The 27,994-nt window shown below is 47.7% G+C and overlaps 1 protein-coding gene across 1 annotated transcript; it reads left to right on the top strand.

Annotated features, from left to right (window-relative positions):
• Positions 1–9: 9 nt before the first annotated feature.
• Positions 10–27,904, top strand: PCID2 (PCI domain containing 2; the record flags this gene model as incomplete). The annotated part of the gene is made up of 14 exons (XM_080689154.1): positions 10–45; positions 8,484–8,573; positions 11,336–11,409; positions 12,314–12,393; positions 14,872–14,899; positions 16,460–16,514; positions 19,543–19,646; positions 22,751–22,826; positions 24,378–24,519; positions 25,406–25,506; positions 26,278–26,351; positions 26,494–26,619; positions 27,387–27,510; positions 27,815–27,904. 14 exons carry the CDS (start codon positions 10–12, stop codon positions 27,902–27,904), a joined length of 1,200 nt encoding a protein of 399 aa, XP_080545280.1.
• Between the last annotated feature and the right edge of the window lie 90 nt (positions 27,905–27,994).

The following is a 27,994-nucleotide window of genomic DNA, read 5'->3' as shown; positions in this document are numbered from 1 at the left end:
GCCGCCGCCATGGCGCACATTACTATCAACCAGTACCTGCAGCAGGTGGGTGTCTGCGTCGTCCTGCCCGGTGGGCTCGGGCCGGGCGGCGGGCGCCGGACGCTGGACTTGGCGGGGCGGCTACGCAGGCGCCGGCTGGACGCGGAGGGGTGGCTGCACAGGGTGGCGCGGCCCGACCGGCCTGGGGGTCGGGCTTTTAAAGGCTTGACGTGTCCCCGAGGGCTCTTTTTCTTAGCCAGTTTAGAAAAAATAGCCAGAACTACACTGCTGCTAGCTTAAGCAAGTTTTATTATTACAAAGGTAGAAAGAAGGGACAGAACAAGCAAAGCACTACGCCAAAGGGTTGCAATGCAGTGTCGTGAAGGTAAGACAGGTCTCTGGACACATGATATTTTTAATAAGAATTCATTATCTCCTTCCTCCCATCTTGCTTAGCCAATAATCTCCCCCCACCCCAAACGCAGGCGCAGGCCCGCCAGTTATCTCTGCTGTGTAAGCCTGTTCTGTTAGCCTTCTTTGTTCATCCTCACAGGGACAGATGTCTGATATTACCAATCAAAATGTGTTACTTGGTTAGCAAGGTCGGGGAGTTCGTGGTATATCCGTTTTTTCTGCGGTTTTATTTTGCGGTACTGGAGATGGAACCCAGGGGCATTCTACCTTTCAGTGATACCCTTAGCTCTATTTTTTATTTTTTTTATTTTTTATTTTTTTGGTGGTACTGGGGATGGAACCCAGGGGCTTTCTAACTCCGGGCTATACTCCCAGACCTATTTTTTATTTGGAAACAGGGTCTCACTAAGTTGCTGAGAGCCTCACTAAGTAGCTGAGGCTGGCTTCGAACCTGTGCGATCCTCATATCTCAGCCTGCCAAGTGCGGGGATTATAGCGTGTGCCACCACACCCGGCCTTTATTCTTTATTTTGAAACAGGGTCTCACTGAATTGCAAAGGGCCTCACTAAGTAGCTGAGGCTGTCTGCAAACCTGGATCCTCTGTCTCAGCCTCCCAGATATACTGGGATTACAAGTGTGTACCACCATTGTGGCTTGTCTTTGGTTTTATTTTTACTCTTAAGTTTAAAGCATGTATTGTCCACTTGTGGCGTTGGTGAGTTCTCAGTCTTTTCTCATCTCTGTCTGCTAGAAATTACTTACTATGTTGAAAACTTGTTTTATAATAAAGAGCCAAGGGTAGTGGCACATGCTTGTAATCCCAGTACTTGGGAGACTGAGACAGGAGGATCGCAGGTTTGCGGCCAGCCTCACCTTCTTAGGTCCTACACAACTTAGTGAGACCCTATTTCAAAATAAAGAATAAAATAGGGCTGGAGTATAGCTCAGAGGTAGAATGCCCCTGGGTTCATTCTCCAGTACCAAAAATTAAAGACATAGGAGTATAGTCTTTTTTTTTTTTTTTTTTTTTTGGTGGTACTTGGGATGGAACCCCCAGACCTATTTTATACTTTATTTGGAAACAGGGTCTTTTAAGCCAGTGAGGCTGGCTTTGAACCTGCACAATCCTGTCTCTGCCTCCCAAGTGCGGGGATTACATGCGTGTGCCACCACACCCGGCCAAGGAGTATAGTCTTTTAAAGTTTGGAGGTGTGAGTCTATAACGATTTTGCGTAATTAGTGATTAATATTGGGTTAATAGCTTGCTTTTCCATCTTTAACTTTAGTCTAAACTATTGTGAGAATCTATATAATTCTTTTTCTAAGGGTAGGTGTTTTAACATTTAGTATTCAACTGGCTAATTGCCAACTTTTAGCTGACCAAGGTTAGCCCTGGCTGCAGCTTTTGGCTGACAGCTTAGAGACAGAGAAAAGGATTTTATATTTTTTGCCTAAGTATGAAAACTCGTTCTTATTAGCAATTAATACTGCCCTTATTAGCAGCCAACAGGCTCAATCCCCATCAGGGTCTGGGCAGAAGACTGTCATGGGATAGGGTGGGCCGGCAGGGCACAGCACTTGGGTGCTGCCCCTCTGGGTGCAGTGGGCCCTGTGCATTAAAGGCCTGGCCCAGAGTTGCCTCATATAGATGCTGGGAGAGAAGGATGGCTTGAGACTGGGGCAAGGGTGAGGCTCTACTGAAGTCTGATTAGCCTGCTGATTGGAGCCATTGTGTAACACCACATCACATACTTTGTATCTTGTGGTAGCTGTGTATCCCCAGGTTTGGCTCACATGGAGTGTAAATGCAGACTCATAGTCAAGCATAGGTGTTTCTGGGTTCAGAGCCTAAATTCTCTCTACTAAATTATACCAGGGTACCGTTGGTAAAAGTAGAATGAATCCCGTGATCGCTTGATACAAGAGGCAGTGTGAATGGCTGTTTCTCAGGAAAGTCTTTTGAACTTTCTGATTCATTATTACTACCCTTTGTCAGCTATTTATAACTCTTCATATCAACACCTAGTCATGTCATCCAGGACTCAGGCTCTGTCCAACTCTGCTCTGCTGTCTGGCCTTCAGTGATATGTCCCTTCAGCCCTTGTACGGCTGCAGCAATTTCAAGCATCCTCCCATTTGAAAACAGGGAAGCCAGGTGTCATGGCACACATTTCTAATCCCAGTACTTGGAAGGCTGAGGCAGAGACAGATCAGCCTCTGCAACTTAGGCCCTCTGCATCTTAGTGAGACTCTTTATCAAAATAGTAAAAAAAAAAAAAAAAAAAAAAAGGCCAGGTGTGGTGGCTTGTAAACCCCGCGCTTGGGAGGCGGAGACAGGAGGATCACACAGGTTCGAAGCCAGCCTCTCTGGCTTAAGAGACCCTGTTTCCAAATTAAAAAAAAAAAAAGTATAAAATAGGTCTGGGAGTGTAGCCCGGAGGTAGAAGGGTTTCCAGGAACCCCAGTACCACCAAAATAATAATAATAATAATAATAATAATAATAATAATATAAATAAAAAAGAATGAAATTGATGTAGCTGAGGGTGTAGCTTGAAGGTAGATTGCACCTGGGGTTCCATACCCAGTACCACAAAAGAAGAAAAGAAAATGATATAAGAATATGTCTTCCTGGCACTCTTCTGTCTTCTTGAGGAAGAAAATACTTCCAGAAACCTGTCCCCATCCTGAATGTCTTAGCAAGGACTGGGTCACCCTTAGCTTCAAGGGAAGCTGGGAAAGCAAATTTGCCATTTTGAGCCTATGTCCCTGGAGCTGGGCTCTGCCAACTTAAAAAAAGGGAAGGGACTTGGTTGATTGGGGAACGGTTTATGTTATTCATCGTTATCTCCTGATTACTTGCTAGGTCACAGGTCACGTGTCCTGACTGCAGAGCAGTCTTTCTTGGTGGCCCATTAGGGAGAAGCCTTATCTGTGGTGTCTTTCTTTTTTTTAAATAGCATTAAATGGCACCATCTTGACTCTTGATCTGTTTTGTTTGCTTTTTATTTTATTTTTTTTCCTCTTTCTAAACTTGAGCTTCATGAGAGTATTGTTTTTGTCTCTTTTTAATCTTTGCATTCTGGTTCAGGAGCTGTATTGATTAACAGAGGCTGATGGGGGTGGAGGGGCCCAGTCAGCGGTGTGAGCAGGAAATTTGAGTGATTCGCCAGTGCTCGGATAGTAATGAGCAGTAGTTTTGTTTTTTGTTTTGTATTTTGTTTTGCAGTACTGGGAATGGAACTCAGGCATACTTCCTCTGAGCTGCACCTCTAGCCCTATTTTTTATTCTTTATTTTGAAAGGGTCTCACTGAGTTGCAAAGGGCCTCATTAAGTAGCTGAGGCTGGCCTTGAACCACGATGCTCCTGTCTCAGCCTCCTGAATGCTGGGATTACAAGTGTACGCTCCCATGCCCAGCTGAGCAGTAGTTTTTTGTGCTAGACTAAAACTTACTTATCCTTTCTCTCTCTTTGCATAGCGCACCCTCCTTTTGGCCATGTTCTCAGAGGAGCACTTTGGGAATCCTTTGCTTTGTCTCATGTGGTGAGAATCACTGGGGTGTTGAGATCAAGAAGAAACGAATGTAGTGCTTGTGAGTGTCTTCCAGCAGCAGGCACTGTTGTGTCAGTATGGTCCTTGAGGCCAGGCATCACAGGCCCACTTGGCCGGGCAGGCCAGGTGGCTGGTCCAAGTCTCCGGGGGTGAAGTGAGACGGCGAGACTCCAGTGCATCTGGCCCGAGTCTACAGCCTTACTGCTCATCTTTTCCAAGATGTCGTTTCCTGGGATGTCATGCTTGGGTCTCGTTGGCCTTGTTGGCCAAGTAACCTTCCCTCGTTTGGCACCCTGGTGATAGCTTAGGGTGCAGCTGCATGTGCAATGACTTCCTTCTCCATACCTTCTGAGTGACTCCCGGCAGCTGCCCCGAGTAGTCGATCTCGCCCTTCCTGGAGCCGACAGGTCAGCTTGCTCCTCTTCCACAGGAGCCTGAACCAAGGACCAGAGGCCTTGTCACTCAGAGCTGGTCCCTGGGCCCCAGACCCGCAGGCTCCTGCAGTGGCCAGGCAGGTGCCTGCATGCACTGTGGGGAGGAGACGCTGAGCTTGGAGAGCGTGCCGGTTTTACAGCAGCTGTGAGCAGTTCTGCTTCTCATGTCCGGTCGAGCATGGGGAGAGACATTCATCACTCCTAGCATTTCTGCGAGGACTGGTTTTATTATTGTTATTATTACTATTTTGCCATACTAGGGATGAAACCCGGGGATGCTCTACTACTCTATCCCCAGCCCTTTAAAGAAATTTTTTTAAGTTTTGAGACAACACCTCACCAAGTTGTTGAGGCCAGCCTCGAACTTGTGGGCCTCCTAAATTGCTGGTACTATAGTCGTGTGCCACCAGGCTTGGCTTCTCTGTACGCTTTCAGTTATTATGTTTAATGCCGCGTTACACTCATTATTATTTTTTTAAAGCTTAGATTGTCCCAGTGCTGCTTTTGCTGGTTTCTGTGGCATTTGAATTTCCCTGTCCTTTGAGCTCTTTCTGGGACAGTATCTCTTTCAAGTTCACCTAGTTTCCTCCCTGCCCTGAAGTCCTTTCTCTAAGGAGTGCTAGAATTTTAGATATAGAAAATTGGGTGCTAGGTGTGCTTGCTGTTCTGCAGAGTCATTGCTTCTGAGCATATGAATACATTTTTAAACAATTGAGTTCCAAGAATAGATGGTACCCCTGTGGACCAGTCTGGAGAATGTGAGATGACCTCTCACTTCACCATGGAAAGACAGCCCACCTGAGGTTAGAGAGCATCCCTGGTGAACTGGCCTAGGGACAAGCTCACAGGCTTCCCTTGGGTATGGCTGCATGGTCTAGTTGGGGGGTCTCTAAACTAAAGGGAAGTTTCCGTGGTGTTATGTGTTAGCACTCTGAAACCCTGCAGCAGGTGATGGGGTGCCTGGACTGCTGTGTCCTCTGGGCAGCTGGCTACTTCTTTCACGTGTGCTGATGTGGCCTATTACCATCCCTGATTTCCCTTTACACACTCCAGCTCTCTTACAGTTTAGTCATGGGGCAGGATGCTGATAGGACCACTCTTGGAGAATCAGACATGAGTTCAGGTACCTGTGGAGCTGAGCCGGTTCCTGGTTAGGTCATGCTTAAGCCTCTGAGTGCAGTGCAAGTGGCTCTGGCCATTCAGAGCCATGGTCTTATGCCCATCTCCAAGGACCACCTGGGAAGGTGTCAGACACGCTGCATCCTGCCGTCTCCAAGGACCACTTGGGAAGGTAGCAGGCACACGGCATCCTGCCATCTTCAGGAACCACCTGGGGAGGTGTCAAGGCACACCGCATCCTGCCATCTCCAAGAACCACCTGGGGAGGTGTTAGGCACACGGCATCCTGCCATCTTCAGGAACCACCTGGGGAGGTGTCAGGCACACCGCATCCTGCCGTCTTCAGGGACCACCTGGGGAGGTGTCAGACACGCTACATCCTGCAGTCTCCAAGGACCACCTGGGGAGGTGTCAAGGCACACCGCATCCTGCCATCTTCAGGGACCACCTGGCAAGGTGTCAGGCACACTGCATCCTGCTGTCTTCAGAGACCACCTGGGGAGGTGTTAGGCACACTGCATCCTGCCATCTCCAAGAACCACCTGGGAAGGTAGCAGGCACACGGCATCCTGCCATCTTCAGGAACCACCTGGGGAGGTGTCAAGGCACACCGCATCCTGCTGACTTCAGGGACCACCTGGGAAGGTGTCAAGGCACACCGCATCCTGCCGTCTTCAGGGACCACCTGGGGAGGTGTCAGACACGCTGCATCCTGCAGTCTCCAAGGACCACCTGGGGAGGTGTCAAGGCACACCGCATCTCAGGGACCACCTGGCAAGGTGTCAGGCACACCGCATCCTGCCGACTTCAGGGACCACCTGGGGAGGTGTCAAGGCACACCGCATCCTGCCGTCTTCAGGGACCACCTGGGAAGATATCAGGCACACCGCATCCTGCCGTCTTCAGGGACCACCTGGGAAGATATCAGGCACACCGCATCCTGCCGTCTTCAGGGACCACCTGGGGAGGTGTCGGGCACATTACCCTGCCGTCTCCAGGGACCACCTGGGGAGGTGTCGGGCACATTACCCTGCCGTCTCCAGGGGCCACCTGTACTGCTATTGGAGCGACCTGGTGTCTGGGCCTTGGTGACCTATGTTCCTAGTATTTTCAGGCATCAGAGATATGGTTTGGTTTTATGCTTGGTCTGTCCTGTGACTCTTTGCCACCCATAGGTTTCCTCTAGAGATCTCTGGAGGCTGCGGGCACCTTCAGAATTGTTATGCTCAAGTATGTCAGATGGCTAGAATCGCTCACCTTAACTAGAGCAAGGTGCCTCCTCAGGCCTTTAGGCTGTACTAGGGCGTGAATAGAAGAACGATAGGAAGATGGCACATTATAACCAGAGAGCCTTGTGCCTTAAAGCCTCAAGTAGGGATAGCTTCAGTTTTCTCAACTTGAGTGTCCTGCTTTTTCTTGTGTGTGTCTGTGTATTTGTGGTACCGGGGATTGAGCCCAGGGGCATTCTACCTCTGAGATACACGCCCAGCCCTATTTTATTATTTTATTTTGAAACAGGGCCTTGCTAGGTTGATGAGAGTTTCGCTAATTGTTGAGGCTGTCCTGGAACCTGCAATCCTCCTGTCTCAGCCTCCCAGATATTCCAGTTATTGGCCTGCGCCATCACACCCAGTGCTCTTTTGGTTTTCTAGTTGTAAAACGTTTGTAGGGACACAGGCCTCTGGTGCAAAGCTGAGGTGTATGAAGTACATCTCCCCGGTCCCCAGAGTGTCCCTAGTGACCAGCTGGTGTCGGTGGGCCTGCCTTGTGTCCTTTGCCTACACCTTGTACGTGGGTTTCTGTTCTGTCTTCCAGGCCAAGACACGCACCGCAAGCAGAGTGTAGAGTGTATTTGTGCTGTTACATAGAGATCCACTTCATTTTTTTGATAGTAGGCATTTTATCATTGTACAAATGTGACAAATTCTAGTCATGATATTGGAAAAGAGTGAAGCATACAGCTGTGTGTATAGCATGACTTAAGGTATCAAAGCCACCCATTTCCTTTTTACTTTACATCAAAGTTGAGTAGAAGCCTTTTGAATTTTGGATACAGTTGGGTTTTGTTGTTTTTAATGAGTGCTTCAGGTCAAACCTAGGCCCTCACATGCTAGGCATGTGTTCTACCACTGAGCTACGCCCCCAGCCCTTTGGAAAATTTTTATTTTGAAATGATTTCACTAGGTTCTCCAGGCTGGCCTTGAAATTGCAGTTCTCCCACTTCAGCCTCCTGAGGAGTTGGGGCTACAGATGTGCACCAGGATGCTCAGCTGGTGCATAAGTATTTTAAGCTGATTTTTTTTTCCTTGGTAATATTGGGGATTGACCCCAGGGGCACTCTACCTCTGAGCTATACCCCAGCCCTATTTTTTATTCTTTATTTTGAAACAGGATCTCACTAAGTTGTGGAAGGCCTCACTAAGTAGCCGAGGCTGACCATGAACCTGTGATCCTCCTGTCTCGGCCTCCCAAGTACCAGGATTACAACTGTGTGCCACCTCGCCCAGCTCTGGCTTTTTTGTTTTTTGTTTTATTTTTGAGATAGATAGCCTTGCATTGCTAGGCTGACCTCTAATTTCTAGGGCAAGCAGTCCTCCCCACCTCAGCTTCTCTAGGACTGCTCTAGCTACAGGTGCATGGCACCACAGTCTGCTTTTAAACTGAACTTTTTTCATAAGCTGTATAAGTGAATTTTCAAATGTGTTCTTATCATTACCAGGAAAGACTAGAATAATTCACCTTTGTTAGTAACCAAATAGTTACTAACCAAGTAAGTCACTGACTTACTCTGCTTTACTTGTTCACTTACCTTTGAAGTGAAGTTATTATTTACTGGCTAAAAAGTGTCAACATTTTATGTTTTGGTTATTTTGAACCCTTGTAGTAGGGGAAAGTGATTTTAGGGGTATGCAGTGGCTCCTTAGGTCCTATTACAATAGAATGCATTTCTGACTACTTACGTTTCCCCTTTGACATGTTTCAGGTCTACGAAGCAATTGATACCAGAGATGGAGCATCTTGCGCGGAGCTGGTATCTTTCAAGCACCCTCATGTTGCCAACCCACGGCTGCAGGTGAGCCGAGAGCAGTGGGGCCAGACCTCAGGAGAAGCCAAGAGTGTGAAGAGAGCAGCACTGGCAGTGTTGCTCTTACTCAGCCTCGAGTCCCCGTGTGGTTTATGTAGTCCTTCCTCTCCCTCCCTCCCTCCCTTCCTTCCTTCCTTCCTTCCTTCCTTTCTTTCTTTCTTTCTTGTACTGGGGATGGAACCCAGGGGCATTCTACTTGCCGGAGCCAGCCAACAAAAGTACGGGTTCCGAAGAGAGGCATGAGGATGAAGAACTCAACTCTTAAGAATTTGATTCTGAGAATTTTTAATTCTAACGTGGGGGACCGCCAGCCTACTCTCTACTGGCCGACCCCTGCTCCTGGGTCAGTATCTCTACTGGCCAACCTACTGGCCGACGCCTACTTCTGGGTCAATATCATCTCTCTCCCCCGGCCTCTCCACTCCTGGGGTATTTGTAGAGTTCCAGGTCAATCAATATCCCCGTGCTATCACCACCAGAATACAATGAAGACCAATCCAAAGCACATACATTACAGGTAGGTTAATCAGCACCCTCGTGCCATCACCACCTGATCTTCTCCCAGACCTTTTACTTTGAACTTTCCATGACCCCAAACCTTCTTGACTCTGGGCTAAGGACAGTCAGCTGAATCAGAAATATTCTTTTAGGAGAAAACCTTAATGGCTTCCCACACTACCTCTGAGTGACACCCCCAGCCATTTTGAAACAGATTCTCACTAAGTAGCTGAGGCTGTCTGTGAACTTCAATCCTCCTGTCTCAGCCTCCCAAATGCTGGGATCACAAGCGTGCGCCACCACGCCTGGCATGTCCCATTTCGTATTCTGAGCATTTCACCTCATATTCCTACACGTAATTCCTGCATAGCTCTCTGAGATGTGGAGAACTAAGTGTTGTACTGAGGTCACCAGGGAGAGGCTGTGGCGCTTAGGCTCTGTCCAGACTTGTCTGTCCCCTTAGCCTTTGATCTGAGGGTCCATCACTGGTGGCCACTGTCTGAGTCTGTTTCTACAGACTATAGAATGGTGGTTTTTCTGATAGCATCACTCTTCTTTCTTGTGTATAGAAATATGCATGTATGTACACATATTTTTTGTATCAGTGAGGACTCACTGACTTCTTTTTTAATTTGCTGTTATAATTTATTATGTGTTTGGGTTTTTTAGGGAAACAGAACCCGTAGAAATATACATGGAAAGAAAGGTTATCAGAAGGTGGTTGTGGGGGCTGAGCTGTACCTTGATCTGCCACCTGCAAGCCGGAGCCCCGGGAGAGCAATGGTGGTGTTGAGTCCAAGTCCAGAGGTCTGAGAGCCAGGGGCGATGGAGATCCATCCTGAGGGCGGGGGCCAAGACAGGCAGGCAGGAGCCTCAGGGGCATGGTTCTCCTCTTTCACATTATGTTCTCTTTAGACTGCCAACAGCTTGGCTGGTGCCCACCCACAGGGAGAGGGTCATCTGCTTTCAGGGCCCACCAGTTCAGTTCAAATGCTGGGCTCATCCTGACACCATCCTGCTCAGTCTGGATGTCCCAGGGTCAGTCATGGGGACAAGGGAATTAACCATCATTTGTTCTGGTGTTAGAGTTTCTAAATGTAGCCATTAGGAGGCAGGCCCATTGGCCACTCACTGGCAATAGTGCTCCTTCCAGGAAGGTGTCTTCACAGGACCACCTCTGCCTGTTAGACCTCATGCATGGAGGTGCTGTGGGCCTTACTTATTAATCCCATAGCAGTTGCTTAATAGGATGTTTTTGACTGACTGGTTATTACATACTAAAATATACATAAAAATGCCAAGACCAGCTGGGCGTGGGGGCACACGTTTGTAATCCCAGCATTTAGGAGGCTTGAGACAGGAGGATCACATTTTGAGAACAGCCTCAGCTACTTAGTGAGGCCCTCTGCAACTCAGTGAGACCCTGTTTCAAAATAAAGAATAAAAAATAGGGCTGAGAGTGTTGCTCGCAGGTAGAATGCCCCTGGGTTCCATCCCCAGTACCCCCCCGCCCCCCCCACACACGCCAAGACTATCTCCTGGCCTGTGGTGGGCAAACCCAGATTGTATTTGTGGCTTTTTGTTTCCTAAGATTCTGATAGCTATTGTTGAAGTCATGAACCATTTATTTATTTATTTATATTTATTTTTGTAGTACTGGAGGTGAAACCCAGGGGCTTTTCTACCTCCAGGCTATACTCCCAGACCTACTTTATACTTTATTTGGAAACAGGGTCTCACTAAGTTGCTGAGAGCCTCACTAAGTAGCTGAGGCTGGCTTCGAATCTGTGTGATTCTCCTGTTTCAGCCTCCCAAGCTCCAGGATTACAATCATGTGCCAGCATGCTTGCCCATGAACCCTTTATTTAAAAGAGCTAAAATGTAGCCAGGCATGGTGGCACACACACGCTTGGGAAGCTGAGACAGGAGGATCGCACAGGTTAGAAGCCAGCCTCAGCTACTTAGACTCTCAGCTACTTAGTGAGACCCTGTTTTCAAATAAAATAAAAATAGGTCTGGGAGTATAGCCCGGAGGTAGAAAGCCCCTGGGTTCCACTCCTAGTACCACCATAACAAAAATAAAAATAAAATAAATAAGTAAATAAAAAGAGCTAAAATATAAAGAACAGCCGTGAACTGTGATGTTCTGAAACAGTTTGTCTAAATCATTTTCCATACATTGCATCCTTTCTGTCCCCATTAATTTTTTTTTTTTTTTTTTTTTTTTTTGCCATTTTCCTTCTTATAAATAGATGGCTTCTCCAGAAGAGAAATGTCAACAAGTTTTGGAACCCCCTTATGATGAAATGTTTGCAGCTCATTTAAGGTAAACTATTGGCAGGGGAGAAAAACACATCTAGAAATTGCTAAGCTCACTAGGGATTTTATCTTGTATCATATTTGCTTGAAGCAGTGAGTAACTGACTGAGAAAAAGTAGAAAAGTACATTTGTAGTTTCATTGGTAAAACCTGTGAAAACTGTGTCTGTGGTGCCATGCTATGAAGACTCACTTGATACTTAGGCTGACGGGAAGGGTATGGAACCTGGCTGAAGACTTGCTTTTTTTTTTTTCATGGAAACGTCGTTTTTTGTTTTTTTTTTTTACCTCTTTGCCTTGTTGGGAAAGAAACAAATTGAGCAGAAAATACTCCTCTTTAGTGATACTTGTATCTGTCTGTCTCCTGGGCACCATTTCTGGCAGAGTTGGTGGGTGTGACTGCCCTCCTGCCTGTCAGGTGGTGGGTTTGGGAGCAAGCTGGGGTCTGTGAGCAGGAGACCCTATAAATACGACCAGGTCTTTGGGAGAGGTGGGGTGCCTCTGTGTTCTTCAGCAGGAGGCATCGAGGGGTCTTAGCTCTGTGCAGGGTGTAGTGGGGTTCCCGACTTGATGGTGAGGTAATGCTGCTTGGAGGCAACTAGCCAGAGTGTCCCCGTAGCCCGAGAGGAAGGGCAGGGGGTATCATCAGCCAGCGCCGCTCACAGTGCTGCTCCTGCTCCCCTTCTGGGGTTCACCTCCAGCAGCCTGCTTTGTTCAGTGGTATTGTGTGTTACTTCTTCCTCCTTTTCTGACCTGTCAAGCAGGGGCTCCAGCTGTCCTTCTCGGGGGTGGAGAGGTGTGTGTTGGTGGCAGAACTGGGTCACGTGGCCTCCGTGGCTAGCATCTGGGTTTTTATCAAGTAAGCGCCCTTTCTGAGGCCACTGTCCTCAGGCTCTGATGTCTCTCTTCCAGGTGCACCTACGCTGTGGGGAACCATGATTTCATAGAGGCATACAAGTGCCAGACGGTGATCGTCCAATATCTTTTGTTGTGTGCGTAGCGGTGTTATACTGTACCTGTTATACACAGGTACGTTCATTATTGAGGCTTAGGATCTTGAAACACTGGGCCAGTTGTTTAAACCCATTATTTAAAAGGAAATGAGCCAGATGTGGTGATGCACACATGTAATCCTAGCATTCGGGAGGCTGAGACAGGAGGATCGTGGTTTGCAGACAGCCTCAGCTACTTATTGAGGCCCTAAGCAAATGATGAGACCCTGTTTCAAATTAAGAATAAAAATAGACCTGGGCGTGGTGGTGCATGCTTGTAAACCCAGAGGTTGAGAGGCTGAGATAGGAGGATCTCACAGGTTCAAAGCCAGCCTCAGCTTCTTAGTGAGGCTCTCAGCAACTTAGTGAGACCCTGTTTCCAAACAAAGTATAAAATAGGTCTGGGAGTATAGTTCAGAGGTAGAAAAGCCCCTGGGTTCCCCCCTCAGTACCACACACACCAAAAAAAAAAAAAAAAGAAAAAGAATAAAAATAAGGGTGTGGGTGTAGCTCTGGGGTAGAATGCCCCTGGTTTTCATCCCCAGTACCTAAACAAAAAACAAAACAAATAAATGAGAGTAACTGAAATGTTTTGGAGGGACAACTCATTCTGGCCATTTTCCTTTGGGAACTACATTTAGCCACAGATTTTTTTTTTTTTTTTTTTTGGTGGTACTGGGGTTCCTGCAAGCCCTTCTACCTCCGGGCTACACTCCCAGACCTATTTTTACATTTTTATTTGGAAACAGGGTCTCCTAAGCCAGCGCGCACGGCTGGCTTCGAACCCGCGCGATCCTCCTGTCTCTGCCTCCCAAGCATGAGGATTACAAGCGTGCGCCACACGCCCGGCACTAGCCACAGGTTTTAAGACTCATTCAGTGACCTGCGAAGTAGGGAAAAGCACTTGTTAAAAGGAGGGATTGGCTGGGTATGGTGATGCACGCTTGTAATCCCAGTACTTGGGAGGTTGAGGCAGGAGGTTTGAAGTTAGCTTCAGCTACTTAGGCTCTCAGCAACTTAGTGAGACACTGTTTCCAAATAAAATATAAAAAATAGGCTTGGGAGTGTTACCCTATGGAGGTTCTTAGGCTGAACACTGGCCCCAGCCCAGAGGTAGAATGCCCCTGGGTTCCATCCCCAGTACCACCAAAATAAATAAATAAATAAAATTAAAATAAAAAGAGGGATTCGACCTCCAAGCTATACCTCCTGCCCTATATTTTATTCTTTATGTTGAAACAGGGTCTCACTAAGTTGCAGAGGGCCTCACTAAGTAGCTGAGGCTGTCCACAAACCATGATCCTCTGGTCTCAGCCTTCTGAATACTGGGATTACAAGCAGGTGCCACCATGCTCAGCTAAAGTTTGGTTTAAATATACCCATGAGCTGGGCGTAGTGGCACACACTTGTAATCTTAGTACTTGGGAGGCCAAGACAAAAGGATTGCGCAGGTTCAAAGCCGCCCCAGCTACTTGGTGAAGTTCTCAGAAACCTTGTGAGACCCTGTTTCCAAATAAAATATATATTAAAGCTGGGCGTGGTGGTGCACTCTTGTAATCCCCACGCTTGGGAGGCTGAGACAGGATTGCACAGGTTCGAAGCCAGCCTCAGCTACTTAGGCTCTCAGCAACTTAGTGAGACCCTGTTTGCAAATAAAAATATAAAATAGGTCTGGGAGTATAGCCCAGAGGTAGAAGGCCTCTGGGTTCCACCAAAAAATAAATAAATAAAAATTAAAAAACAAATAAAATATATATTTAAAAAAAAATAGGTGTGAGAGTATAGCCTGGAGGTGGAAAGCCCCTGGGTTCCATCTCCAGTACCACAAAAAAGTAAAAGGTAAATAAATAAATATGCCCATGAATTCAAGAGTTAATAAACTTTACATTACAGATTCTGATTACAGATTATATTACAGATTCTGAAACTACGATATAACTGTGACCATCTTGAGCTTAGAGAAAACAAGCAAAATTTCAGAAAATCATTTTATTTTTTTATTTTTTTTTCGGGTGTGGGGATGGAACCCAGGGGCATTCGACCTCTAAGCTGTTACACCCCCTGCCCTATTTTTTTAAATTTATTTTGAAACATGGTCTCACTGAATTGCAAAGGACCTCACTAAGTAGCTGAGGCTGTCCACGAACCATGATCCTCCTGTCTCCGCCGCCTGAATGCTGGGATTACAAGTGTGCACAACTACACCTGGCTTCAGAAAATCATTTTAAAAAGTCTTTTTTACTTTGGAGAAGGTATGTATGAAACAAATGTATTTAGGATACTTAGACCTAATGGTACATAGATGTTTGTAATGTGAGCTCATAACTTTTTTTTAACTACTGTTTGACGTAGAATCTTCTAAAGGGAGCTCTACTCTGTAAAATTTAGAATCTTCTGGATTATTTATGTTTACCACTTGTAGCTTTGTTGAATTTTGTACAGCATACCTTCCTTAATATAACACATCATTCCTGCGAGCATTTCAGGCCCACAAAGAAGAAAACTGGTAAGTATGAACAGAAACACCTAGAAATTAGTAAATGGCATTTGTTTTTAAGCAAAGCTCTCAAAACATTTGTTTAAAATAAATAGGCATAGCTGGGTGTGGTGGTGCATACCTGTAATCCTAGTACTTGGGAGGCTGAGACAGGAAGGTCACAGGTTATGACAGCCTCAGCAAGTATGCGAGACTCATGCACCTAGCAAGATCCTGTTTCCAAATAAGAAATAAAACAAGTTGAGGGTGTAGCTCCAGTAGAAGCCTCCTGGGTTCAGTACCCGGTGCCACAGAAAAAAAATAGGATAAAATGGCTTCGTGTTTCTCTGTGGGTGTCCAGTGTCAGTCGATGGCTTCTGGAGTCGATGTGGATGATAGAGGGATGTGGTCTCTGTGAGCTAAGTGGCATATCCCAGATGTCTGTGGCATTTCTCTATTAGTATTGTTTTATTTCAGTACTTCATGTCCTCAGATATTTATTAGATGCCATGGTTTCCTTCAGTTGTCAGTTTTGAGCTTACTTTTTTTTTTTTAGTACTGGGGATAGAGCCTGTGGCTTTTCTTGCTAGGCAAGTGCTCTACTGCTCAGCTACATCCCGCCCTTTTTTATTTTTTTCATAGTGTACATTGAACCCAGAGGCATTCTACCTCCAAGTTGCACACCCTGCTTTATTTTAATTTTTATTTTGAAACAGGGTCTTGCTAAGTTATTGAGGGTCTCTCTAAGTTGCTGAGTCTGGCTTTGAACCTACGGTCTTCCTGCCTCAGTCTCCCAAGCACTGGGATCCCAGGTGTGCATTACCGTGCCTGGCTTACTTTTGGTTTTAAACTTTGGATAAGAGAGGCAGGCCAACTATAATTCATTGGGGATGATGATGTGCGTAATAATTGGGTTATTTTCAATTCTTTTTTTTAACACTGGGGATTGAACTCAGAGGGTTTCTACCTCTGAGCTACATCCCTAGTCTGAGCTACATCCCTAGTCCTAGCTTATTTTTTATTTTGAAACAGGATCTCACTAAGTTGCTGAGAACCTCACTGAGGCTGTCCTTGAATCTGCAATCCTCCTGTCTCAGCCTGCCAAGTACTAGGAGTACAAGTGTTTACCACTGTGCTTGGAATTTAACTTTGATTTTTAATTTATTAAGAAACTATAGTTAAATAAGTTGTGCTTGCACCAAAATGGCTGAGGCCTTTTACAAACAAGCAGCCCAGCCCTCTCTTTCTACGTGAGCACTTGCTCACGTGAAGGAAGCCCAGGTCTCACCTCACCTCTGACCTCACCTCTGTTGTGTAGCCTGGTTCCTGCCAGGAAGTGTTGAGCCACATGGTTTTATATGGAGCTGTCTCCCTGGTGGTGGGAGGTGAGGCTCGGCGATGTCCTGGGAGCCCAGCTGGACCAGGGGCCGGGGCCTGGGCTGCAGTGTGGAGCCAGCAGTAGGTGTCCTGGACCGCAGTCTGCCTGACAGCAGGGCTCGGGGTGGACCCCGTCCTGGTGTGGCGCTCTCGCCCTGTGATGTGACGTGGTGGCACACCGGCCTCTTCACACTGTCTGCTTTCTGCTCACAGGGCTCTTCCTGTCATGTATGCAGTAGCCCTTGACCTTCGAGTGTTTGCCAATAATGTAAGTTTAATTCTCTATCGCTACTCTCTTAAAATGAAAGCTTCTTAATTTCATGTATTCCTTCCCTAACCTTTGAGGAATGAGTTGGAGCTAGGATGTATCTGATACAAGGAGAAGAAGAGTAGGGGGCAGCTGGGCTCATTGTTCCTTCTGGCTCTATGCAGACAAACTGGAATAAGCACAGGCTAGATTCCCACCCTGCCCAGGAGGGGAGAAGTTCTGCGTATGGTGGAACGTTCATGATAGGCTTTTTTCTCTTAAATGAGAGAACAGTACCAATTGAGGCATTCTGCTTTCTGTTGAGCACACAAGGTATGCCTCCTGTCCTAAAGCATTCTAGCTTAATGTTGGTTCGGGCAGTAGCTAAGGACTTCTGTGGTGTGAGGGGAGCAGATTCAGGAATTACAGGGTAACTTCCCTGTGGACATCAGTGTAAGCCAGTTAGGAAGCCGTGTCACCATCTTTGTGGGCTCAGCACCCCACCCCTGGCAGTTTTAAAAAGAATAGAGGATTCCGGTTCCAGAGCAGATGAAGTATGCAGATCTTTCCCTGTTCTGTGCTGGTGAGGCTTCCGCCCACATGCTCCGGGGAGAGAAGGTCTGGGGCTCATGAGGTGGGCAACGGGTCGCCCTTCCTGCCTCCAGTCTGGGAAGCCCTAAGCCTGGAAATTCGTACGGGACCGAAAAAGCCCCAAGGAAACTAGGAGAGGTGCAGACAGCCTGCCAAGGCAGGACTCTTTCTGACAGTGTCTGCCTCACTCTGCTGTGCCCCGTGAACAAGTCTGCGGGTCCCTCCCACCCACCGGCAGAGAACAGGGTGTGGACCTCCACCCTGCTCAGTGGCAGAGCACAGCAGCTTCCGCTCCTCCACACGCACAGGTCAGAGAGCCCTGAGGTCTGTCGTCCCCTGACATAATCCCCAAAGGGCTGGGGTATACTTAAGTCACCAGGAATGCCCAGGACCAGAGAAGTCTCAACTCTGAGATTTTGAGTGAAAAAAGTATCTGGCAGTCTTCAGCACAGAGGTGATGGCGGGCAGCTACCGGAGCCACCGAGCATCTTGCTTGTTCTACTATTTACCTTTGGTGCTGCGCGGATGCAGCAGAGGGCTTGTAGACTACCCCAGCCCTAATGAGGGTGTGTGTGTGTGTGTGTGTGTGTGGTACTGGGGATGAAACCCAGGGGCTTTTCTACCTCCAGACTATACTCCCAGACCTATTTTTTTTTTTTTAATTTTATTTGGAAACAGAGTCTCACTAAGTTGCTGAGAGCCTCACTAAGTAGCTGAGGCTAGCTTCGAACCTATGCAATCCTCCTGTCTCAGCCTCCCAAGCACAGGGATTACGAGTTTGTGCCACCATGCCCAGCTCCTAGTGACGGTTTTAACGCAGCCTTTAAAATGGTCAGTGAGTAATGGGCACTGTCGAAACAGATGGCAGAAGTCACAGCAGAGGAACAGTGTTTCTAAGACGAAATGAGCTCAGAAGAGCGGCGTCGCTTTGTGTCTTAAGCCCTTAGTTGTTCAGTTTAATAGAAGCCGTCTGGAATTGTGCAGGCGTGCACTCCATTGTGACATGTATACTGAAGCCCTTGCGGACCTCGCAGACCGGCTTCCGTGGAAAAGGGAGTGGTATTTTAATAGCTTTTGCACATCCCTGTTCCCAGACTCAAGACGCAACTCCCTGAAGGCTGTTGAGTTTTGCCCCTGGCACATAGCAGTGAACTCTCTATCACAGCCTTAAAAGCCACTGGCCTGCCCTGCACCTCGAGCAGATCTTGTACCCAGCGTATGGATTTTGTAGTGCCGTCATCTGTCTTAGTCACTTTGGCCACTGCAACAGAATACCATGGACTGGGTGGCTTATAAATGCCAGGCCTTGGTTCCTCACAGCCCTGGGACAGGGAGGTCCCAGGTCAAGGTGCCAGCACAGTGGGTGTCCCGTGAAGGCCCACTGTGTGGCTCACACAGGTGTCTTCTCACTGCGCCCTCACGTGGTGGATGGGGCGAGGCCGCTCTCAGGGTCGCTTTTTGACCTTGGGGTCAGGATTTTGTTCCACGAGTTTGTGGGGCACAGACGTTCACACTGCAGCTGGTCATTTGGAAAGTCTTGGCTCACTGAGATCTGCAGCAGTTCCAAATGTTGACACTTCAATATGTAAAACAGAAACAGCCAAAACAAACGGCTGCATTTGTTAGCACCCCTAGTGACCTTATTAGAAGAGTCTTGAAGGACTGGGCAGTTGCCAGACTCACCATGGTCAACAAACATTTTCCAGAAGCCTAGTGTTTTGAAAGTACCAGTGTCACTGGCAGCAAACATCACCAGTGGTCTTCCTGGAAGCGACAGGCTGCGTCATCATTTTGGGAACGTGGCCTGCAGTGCCTGCGCCTGGGCTGCCGTGTCTGTCAGTTGTTTGAAGGAAACTAGCCAGCACAGCCAGCTCCGACAGCCGCCAGTGCCCTTCCTGGGACAGCCGTCCCTGTGGCATGCCACCGAAGCACTGTTCGTACTTCCTCTCACCACAGAATTTTAAAGATATGGAAATTGATATTTGCTATATGCCACTGAGGGCGTGTTGAAGTGGGGTAGGGCACCCAGCCAGTGGAGTGAGTGCAGGAGTCTGGGGCTGCGCTCGGGGTGGGCAGGCGGTGCAGCAGGGCAGGGAGGGGGGCAGGACATGCCGGCCCTCCACTCGCCAGCAGGGTCTTCATGGCGCAGCTTCCAGCATGGGTGCCCTCTGCAAGGGCAGGAGCAGAAGGCTGCCGGGAGGACAAGCAGGAGCTACACTGTCTCTAGAGTGTGTGTTGCCATCTCGACTGCCGGGCACAAGGCGAGAAGTGCTCGGGGACGGGGTGAGGGCAGCTTCTCAGCCCTGCCCTGCGCTGACCCCTCAGCTCGAACTGAAGAGGGTGTGATTGGTGGGCGATTGCAGTAATGTACACGACGTCTCAGTTTTTAATTGTAGTATAACTAGATAATGTCTACCCATTTTTTCTTTCATAAGTGAACGTTGTTGTATTCTTTTAGGCAGATCAACAGTTGGTAAAGAAAGGAAAAAGCAAAGTTGGGGATATGTTGGAAAAAGCCGCTGAATTACTGATGAGCTGCTTCCGAGTCTGTGCCAGTGACACGTGAGTGAGAGCTTGGAAACCAGGAAGTGTCGTCCACCTTGGGTTGTGGCAGGCTTGGCCCTCGTCCTTGGTTACGGCTGACCTTTGTGGTCGTGTGCATACAGTGTGGCCCCACAGTCAGGAGGTCATTGTTTTGTGAGTCTCGACACGCTCACACCAGAGCTCTGCGGACACCCCTGAGCATGTCCCCGCCTCTGAGCAGTTGGCCTTCTCGTCGGTCTCCTGACTGACATCTCCAAGCCTCTCTTTTCTGAAGCTGCCTTTGTTGCTCTCCAGTTTTGAGGACTCTGTGCTGGGAGGAGGTGTAAAGGTAGACTGTCCCTGGGGCACCTCCACCATGTCCTCCCATCCCTGGGCTGTGATGGTCGAGCTCCCTGGCCACTCCTCTGTGGGTGGAATGGATCTTTCTCCTCTTGCAGGTTTTCTTTTCTTGTAGGTTTGTAGTAATTTGCCTCTCCTGTGCCTGCTTGGTGTTATTTTTCTCCTATCTATGGTTCATAGATCTGCTTGCATTAGTAAATTAGTGTTTTTGTTGGGTTTTTCTTTTTTTTCAGTCTTGAATTTGACATTTATTTTAAAATACATTTAGCATAGATCTGTTATAGGGCATAAAACAAAACACAAAGAAATGGAATAGGCTCAAATACTTTTTAAGCTAGACAAAAATTAATAGGATAGCCTGGGCCCAAATTATGAGACAGTTTTTTTTTTTTTTTTCGGTACTGGATGGAACCCAAAGGCATTCTACCTCCAGGCTACACCCCCTGCCCTATTTTTTATTCTTTATTTTGAAATAGGGTCTCACTGAGTTGTAAAGGGCCTCACTAAGTAGCTGAGGCTGTCCGCAAACCACGGTCCTCGGGTCTCACCCTCCCGAGTGCTGGGATGACAAGTGTGCCCACCACGCCGGCTCTAAACACGCATTTTGAAAGAAAGTCTCTTGACGTTTCCCAGCGTACTGATAGGTTCCTAAGTGCCTCACTTTCTTTTAAGTATTAAGTAAAGAACCCAAATTTAGTTGCTTTATTTAAAATTACCAAATTCAGTTTGGGTAAAAATTGCCATGTCCCTTAAATTCTCAATCAGAATTATAAAATATGAGCTCAAATAGTTATGCTTTGTAAAAGAGATACATCTTAATACTTCTGAATAATCACATAGATATTGCACTAGCATCAGAAGTCCCGTGCCTGTTGTTCATTTATATGGACCGTTCTCTCTATGAAAATCATACTGCAGATAAGCAATGCTAACTCAGTTACAACATCATACTTCACAGCATACAGGTGCAGACTAAGAATGCTGTTTGTGAAAAGAATAAAGTTGGATAAAATAGGATCTAAACTATTGATACTTAACTACTTTTTAGATTTTATAATTTGTCTTAAGTAGCTATTAAGGGATATTAAAGTTGAACAGTGGGAAATCTAATCCTTTCCAAGTAACTTAGAAAAGTGATTTGTTTAGATATGAAGGATGTGCATTGTCCACCTATAAATTTCAACTATATTTTCATTCACTGGAAAATCTCCCTACAGTCTAAATAATCAAGAAAATGTACAAAAATATCTTATGTCTGTAACTTACAATGCACATGAAAGTACCTATAAAAATGGAAATAGTCATATCCATTTAGCTTTCCAATAAGTTAAGTGAGAAATTTTAGCCCATTCCACATTTCTTTCTGAATAACACTAAAGAATTAAGGATGGTTTGCTTCTATCCATATTAATCTGGTGTATATTTTAAAAATATTTGCCTGATTATATGTAACTTAAGATAGAATTAGGTCTTTTATATCATAGTATATATGGCATTTTTAAATTCAGCAACAGAAAGACAATTAGCAAGCAATAAAACTCAGTAACTGACTTATTAAATTGATGTTCAAAAAAGAGTTGCAAAAAGAGTACATTCAACACAGTGTACTTAAAAAGAATAAGGAATCCAAAAACGAATTCTCCTGAAAATTGGTCCATTAAAAATGCCTCCCGTGTTGAGCATCCTGGGTAACAGGAAAGGCAGAAGCAGTATAGAAGCAGGCGGGTGGAACATGAGGCCGCATGTGAACTGGTCACGGAGTTGACAGTCCAGTAAGGAGGTGGCTTCCCGAGTGAGTGAGTTTTGGATGTATTGGACAACACACCTGTCTTAGTTCCACACACGGTTGTTTGATTTGTAGTACTGAGGATGGAACCCAGGGCCTTCGACCTCTGTGTTACACTCCCAGACCTATTTTATATTTTACTTGGAAACAGGGTCTCACTAAGTAGCTGAGGCTGGCTTTGAACCTGTGCGATCCTCGCGTCTCAGCCTCCCAAGTGCTGGGAGGTATTACAGATGTGCACCACCATGCCCAGCTTTTTCAAAGTTTTATCTTGAAATGTTTAAACATTCAGCAAAGGTGAAAGGATTTTATAGTGACTACCCATAACTGCTGCCTCTACTATGAACTTGTATCTACTCATACCTCCCTCTGTCCACCTTTGATTTATCCCAATTAATCTTTTTTCCTTTAAAAAGATGTTCTGCAAAGCTGGTTGTGAACACCAGTGCCCTTTCCTCCAGATACTTCCTTTCTCCTTTTTCTGTTGAGGTGGGCTGCACACACAGCACTGCACATGTCTTAACTCTATGTGTTCTGAGTTGTGACCAGTGGTCTCTGTGCCTCCCCTGCACACATAGGGCAGGCCTCCACCGCCTTGGGACCTTTTAGGATGCCTGGCCACGCTGGGCCCGCCCCGTGGAGTGGGCACCCTCTCCTCACCATGTGCGTCTGCACTTGCTGCATCCCCTCGGACAGCCTCCTGTGTCTCGCAAGTTCATTTCACCGTGACTGCAAGAGAAGATGCTCTCTCGCCTCTAGACTTGCCGCTGTCAGCTTTTACATACACTGCCGTGTTTAATGAGGATCGGAATTCTTGCTTTGTTCTTTTCAATGTTGCCAAAGGAGGATAAAGCCTTTCTTCATAAAGGCATCTTGTTGCGGGTAGAATGCAACTTGAGCTGTCAGTTTTTAGGCAGGTGCTAAGTTTTTAGGCAGTTTATTTTGTGACTCAAAAGCAATTATTTTCTTTCTAACCTAAAAATGTTTTTCCCCACAGTCGTGCAGGCATAGAGGATTCTAAGAAGTGGGGCATGCTGTTCCTGGTGAATCAGTTATTTAAAATCTACTTCAAGGTATGCTTGCGCACGAGTCTCCTGGTGTCAGGCCACGTGTTACAGCCAGCCTGCCCGGTGCAGCTTGGGAGTGAATGCAGTAACCCCAGGCATGAATGCGGTCCTAGTGCCTGCCATTGACCACTGCCCCACATGCAAGGAGCTCTGGAATGCTTCCCCAGGGTCTGATTTGAATTTACGTGTCCCTGTGGAGATGCTGGGCTTCCGAGGCAAGCGGCTTCGCTCCAGAACCTTCTGTGCTCTGTTGTAGTAGCAGCTGTGTGCATGGAGGGGGGGACAAGGAGTGACTTCTTATCACTTAAAGTCAGCCCGGTGAAGGGTGGCAGGCAGCGGGGCTGGGCTCGTGCCTTCCACTCTGAGGGATGTCCGGAGCCTGAGCATCCCCATGGGCCACAGCCTCCCAGAAGGCTTCTCGGGCCTTCTGGCATGTGCATCAGCCTCGCCTGGTGGCTTCTTCTTTTATTTCTATAGTTTTGGTAGCTCAGTGTGCTGGTGCACGCTTGTAATCCCAGAGCTTGGGAGGCTGAGAAGTGTGCCATTATTGGGAAGAGGCATCAAAATGTATTAAGGTGCCGGTATTGGAAAATGGCTTTGGTAATTTCCAAAATGTAAAATCTAGTCAGAGCTTAGATGCTGTGCAGGCACTCAGACAGGGAGGGGGCTGCCGCGATTACGATGCAGAGTTCCTCTCTGTCTTTGCCCTTCATTCTAATCACTAACCTATAGTAAAAGCCTTAGAGTCAACTGAAGCCACTAGCCCTAAAATCACAAAAGAGGCAGCCGGTGCCTCTGTTTACCTCCTCTCCTCTGGGATCCGGCTTGGGCATAGGAAAGGTAAACGTTGTGTGCGGCTTCAAAGCACCCTAGTTGATGAGCAACCAATACTGCCCAATACAATAGACCCGAGGGCCAGGTAGATTCTTGACCCTTACACTTAGTAAGTGCGCTGTCCGGAGACAAAGAGGCACCGCCTGGTTAAGGAATAAGTAACTAGCCCATTGCCTTGGTAACGCTGATGAGAATGATACCAATACAAAATCTTTTTAAGGGTTGGAGTCCCCAAAAGGGGCCGGAGTTCCATTTTCAGGCTCCCCAGCATGCGGGTCAGCGTGCTGCTTTTTCTCTTCTCTATTTCCTACTGATCTATTTCCTACTAATTTTGTAATAAAGATTTGTTAAAGCTGCACTGAGCTGCCCGTTAAGTTTTCTATCAACCAATTTTAGTTGAATAAGAACAAGAGCCCCACCATTTCAAACCATAACAAGAAGGAGGGTCACGGGTTCGAGGCCAGCCTCAGCTACGTAGTGAGGCCCTCCACAACTTAGTGAGACCCTGTTTCAAATAAAGAATAAAAAATAGGGCTGGGGATGTAACTTGGTAAGATGTCCCTGGGTTCCATCCCCAGTGCTACAAAAATAATTTTGGTAACATGAAAGTTTTTAAATTATCATCTTACAGAGACACAGTTGATAAAGTGTATGTTTGTTCTTCAACATGCCTGTCATGTTGGTTTTTTTAAAGTAATTTAAATGGATTGTTATTCATTGTAGATCAACAAACTCCATCTGTGCAAACCTCTGATTCGAGCCATCGACAGCTCAAATCTGAAAGAGGAGTACAGCACGGCGCAGAGGGTGACGTACAAGTACTACGTGGGCCGCAAGGCCATGTTCGACAGCGACTTCAAGCAAGGTGTGTGGCCAGCAGAGCGCTGTGGTCTGGGGTGGAGCCCAGGGGCACCTGACCTCTGAGCTCGTGGCCTGAGGATCATGGCATGAAGCATGATCCTCAGGTCTCAGCCTCTACAATGCTGGGATGACAAGCGTGCCCACCACACCCGGCTCAAAATAGAAGCCTTTTTAAAGTCATGGTCAGAAGCTGGGCGTGGTGGCACCCGTTTGTAATTCCTGCACGTGGGAGGCTAAAACAGGAGGATCACACAGGATTGAAGCCAGCCTCATCTACTTAGTGAGGCTCTTAGCAATTTATTGAGACCCTGTTTCCAATTAAAATATAAAATAGGTCTAGAAGTATAGCCTGGAAGTAGAAAGCCCCTGGGATCCACCCCCAGTACCACACACAAAATAAATAAATAAATAAAATTAAGTCATGGTCAGAACAGCATTAATACATACAAGTTAATAGGATAATCTATGTAAGTGCGTGGCCATTTTAAGTGGTGGAAGTGCATGATGCTTGGTTCCTATACTGCGCTTAGGGAAGTGTCTCTAAGCTGCCTTACCGTTTGCGATGACTAGACTCTGCCACAGACCTGTGTCTTTTACATACCTCTGCCCTTTCCAACTTGAAAGGCTGATCGAAGTGGCCGCAGGCGACCTCAGAAAGTAAGAGTCTGCGTGGAGTTACTTTCTGTGAAGTAGCCTTGCAAGGCACTGCTCGTTGAGTTTGGGGCTCTGGGGTTTGCTTAGAAAGCCCGCTGTGACGGAATGGAGCTGGGCTGCTGTTTCCAGACAGGGAAGGAGGTGCTCTCTGTAGCCTCCGGCAGAGGCGGGCAGGCAGGGTGGAGGCACCGGGGGCCTGGCGCGCTCTGACCTGGCTGTGGCCGCGCTCTCTGCAGCCGAGGAGTGCCTGTCGTTTGCCTTCGGGCGCTGCCACCGCTCGGGCCAGAAGAACAAGCGGATGATCTTGATCTACCTGCTCCCCGTGAAGATGCTGCTGGTGAGTGGCTCCCGGCCCTCGCCGTGGAGTGCGCAGGCTCAGGCCGGAGCAGCCCACGGAGCCTCGGGAGTGGCCCGCTGCCCATCCCTATCCCCCATGCGCAGCACCTCAGACCCCTCCAAGGAGCTTTGCCAGTGTTTCCCTGAGAAGTAGGGCTAAGGCTGAAGTTTAGCATTCAGAGGACAGATGAAACAGGTGTAGGTTGTATATATTTCTCACTAAAAGCCTAAATGCATAGCAGTGGGTTAGGCAAGAAAGGAATATGTCCTTCCAGTCTCTCTGTAGATACTGTAGTCACTAGAATTCATTTTGCTACTTAAACAGAAAAGCCAGGCAGCTGGTGAGTTAGTTGCTGATACCCCTGAGTGGTGGACCTTTCTCCATCTAAAACTAAGAAATGAACAAAGGGATGTGAAGTGTTGCCCATGGCGGCAGCGCAGCGTCCGGGCGCTCGCCATGGGCAGTGTGCTACACCCCTCCCCACGTCCAGCCTCCCGAGAGACGCAGGTTCCAGACCCTCCAGCGGGCTCTTCTAGACCTTCTTGTTCCGAAGTCCTGCTGTTACAGGTGTTCAGTTTGACCCTCCTGTTGGGTCATAAGTGCCTAGAGACAGGGAGGCCAGGGTCAGTCCCGTCCCCTGAAGGCCAGCCAGAGGAAGGACTTTCTGAGTGTGCTGGTCGTCCTGGCGTGGCTTGCAAAGCTTTACTTCCTCCTTGATAAGATACTGAAGAGAAAGTGTCTCTGTTCTGGAAAGCTGCCTCTCTATCTTAGGGCCACATGCCGACCATTGAGCTTTTGAGAAAGTACCATCTCATGCAGTTTGCTGAAGTGACCAAAGCTGTGAGGTAGGTCCTGCCCCTTTCCTGGGAGGCGTCTAAAACTGAAGCCAGTGGCGGCTGCTCAGTGCTGCAGGGAGTGCCCTGACTTCTCTTCCTGGGTCTCGCTCGCTGCGTGGCTGTGTTGGCGTCGCCCTCCTCTCTCGCCCAGCGAGGGCAATCTGCTCCTGCTCAACGAGGCGCTGGCAAGGCACGAGACCTTCTTCATCCGCTGCGGCATCTTCCTCATCCTTGAGAAGCTGAAGATCATCACCTACAGGAATCTCTTCAAGAAAGTGTGAGTGTCCCCGAGGGGGAAGGCCTGGCGTGGATGCAGAGGCTCGGCCCACGGTCTGTGCCGTGAGCTGGGTGCAGGCGTGGAGCGGCAGCCCCTTCCTGACGGACAGCCTGCCGCCCACTGATCACATGTCATCTCATCTGTTCCTGAGTCAGATAGGGACTGTGCTGGCTCTGCTGAGGCCTTGCTGCAACCAGCCTGTAAGTGTTTAAACCTCAACAAAGGCAGACCCAGGTGGCTGTCTATCAGAAATAGTAGGACAAGCTGGGCATGGTGGTGCGTTCCTATAAGCCCAGGACCTGGGAGACTGAGACAGGAGGATCACAGGTTCAAGGCCAGCTCATGGTACTTTAGTGAGACCCTGTTTCAGAACAGAAAAAGGCCTAGGGGTATAGCTCAGAGCAAACCTCCACACACAGGTTTTAAGGACCAACGGAATCAGTAAAGCATGATTCATCAAAGGCATATCCTGACCTCAGAGCTATTAATATAAAAACTAGCATCTTAGATTTTATGAAATATTTAGTACGGATTTAAACATTCTGCTTGTCCTAGTGGGTTTTTAAAATAGAAAAGTCAATTATGTTAAAAAGCTCTTGTTTGTATTGTGTTTTAGAATACATCTAATGAATGGAAACACTTTTATTCCTTTTGAACTCTGGTTGATGAGAGATGCCACTGTTGTAACTCCGTCAGGGACGTCTTCCTGGCCTTGGAAGGGCTGCGCCCTGCCGCAGCTGCAGTGGGCTTCTCTCTCCCTGTTCCAGGTATTTGCTACTCAGAACACACCAGCTGTCCCTGGACGCCTTCCTGGTTGCCTTGAAGTTCATGCATGTGGAAGACGTGGACATTGACGAAGTGCAGTGCATCCTGGCCAACTTGATATACATGGTGCGTGAGTCCAGGTTCCCTTCCAAGGAGCCCCTTACAGCAGGACCCCGTCTGGAATCGAAGCCTTGACGTGGTGCTAAACTTACAGCATCAAGTGTCTCCCAGGAGGTGCCATCGGAGGGCCTTCTGCAGTGAGGGCGGGTGGGCACATAGCTTTGCATGTTCTCCACCTACGTACATAGTTTCTATCCCTTGTCCCCCGTGTGTCGCGTTGTACTAGTGCTGGGAAGAACGCTTGTCCCCACATGTTTGGGGCGACTCAGATTCGGTAGTGTAAACTAACTCCACTTTTCCTCTTCACCAGGGTCACATTAAAGGCTACATATCCCACCAGCATCAGAAGTTAGTTGTCAGCAAGCAAAACCCATTCCCTCCGCTGTCCACAGTGTGCTGACAGGACGCGGGGCCGGGCAGCCCGTGCTGCACTCCACCCTCGCAGCCGGGCTCCAGGGATGCTGAGACTGAATTGCCAGCACGCAGGGTC

Source organism: Muscardinus avellanarius (assembly GCF_963383645.1).
Source record: "Muscardinus avellanarius genome assembly, chromosome: 2".
Classification (NCBI taxonomy): Eukaryota; Metazoa; Chordata; class Mammalia; order Rodentia; family Gliridae; genus Muscardinus; species Muscardinus avellanarius.
This window is presented reverse-complemented; position numbering and strand designations above follow the sequence as displayed.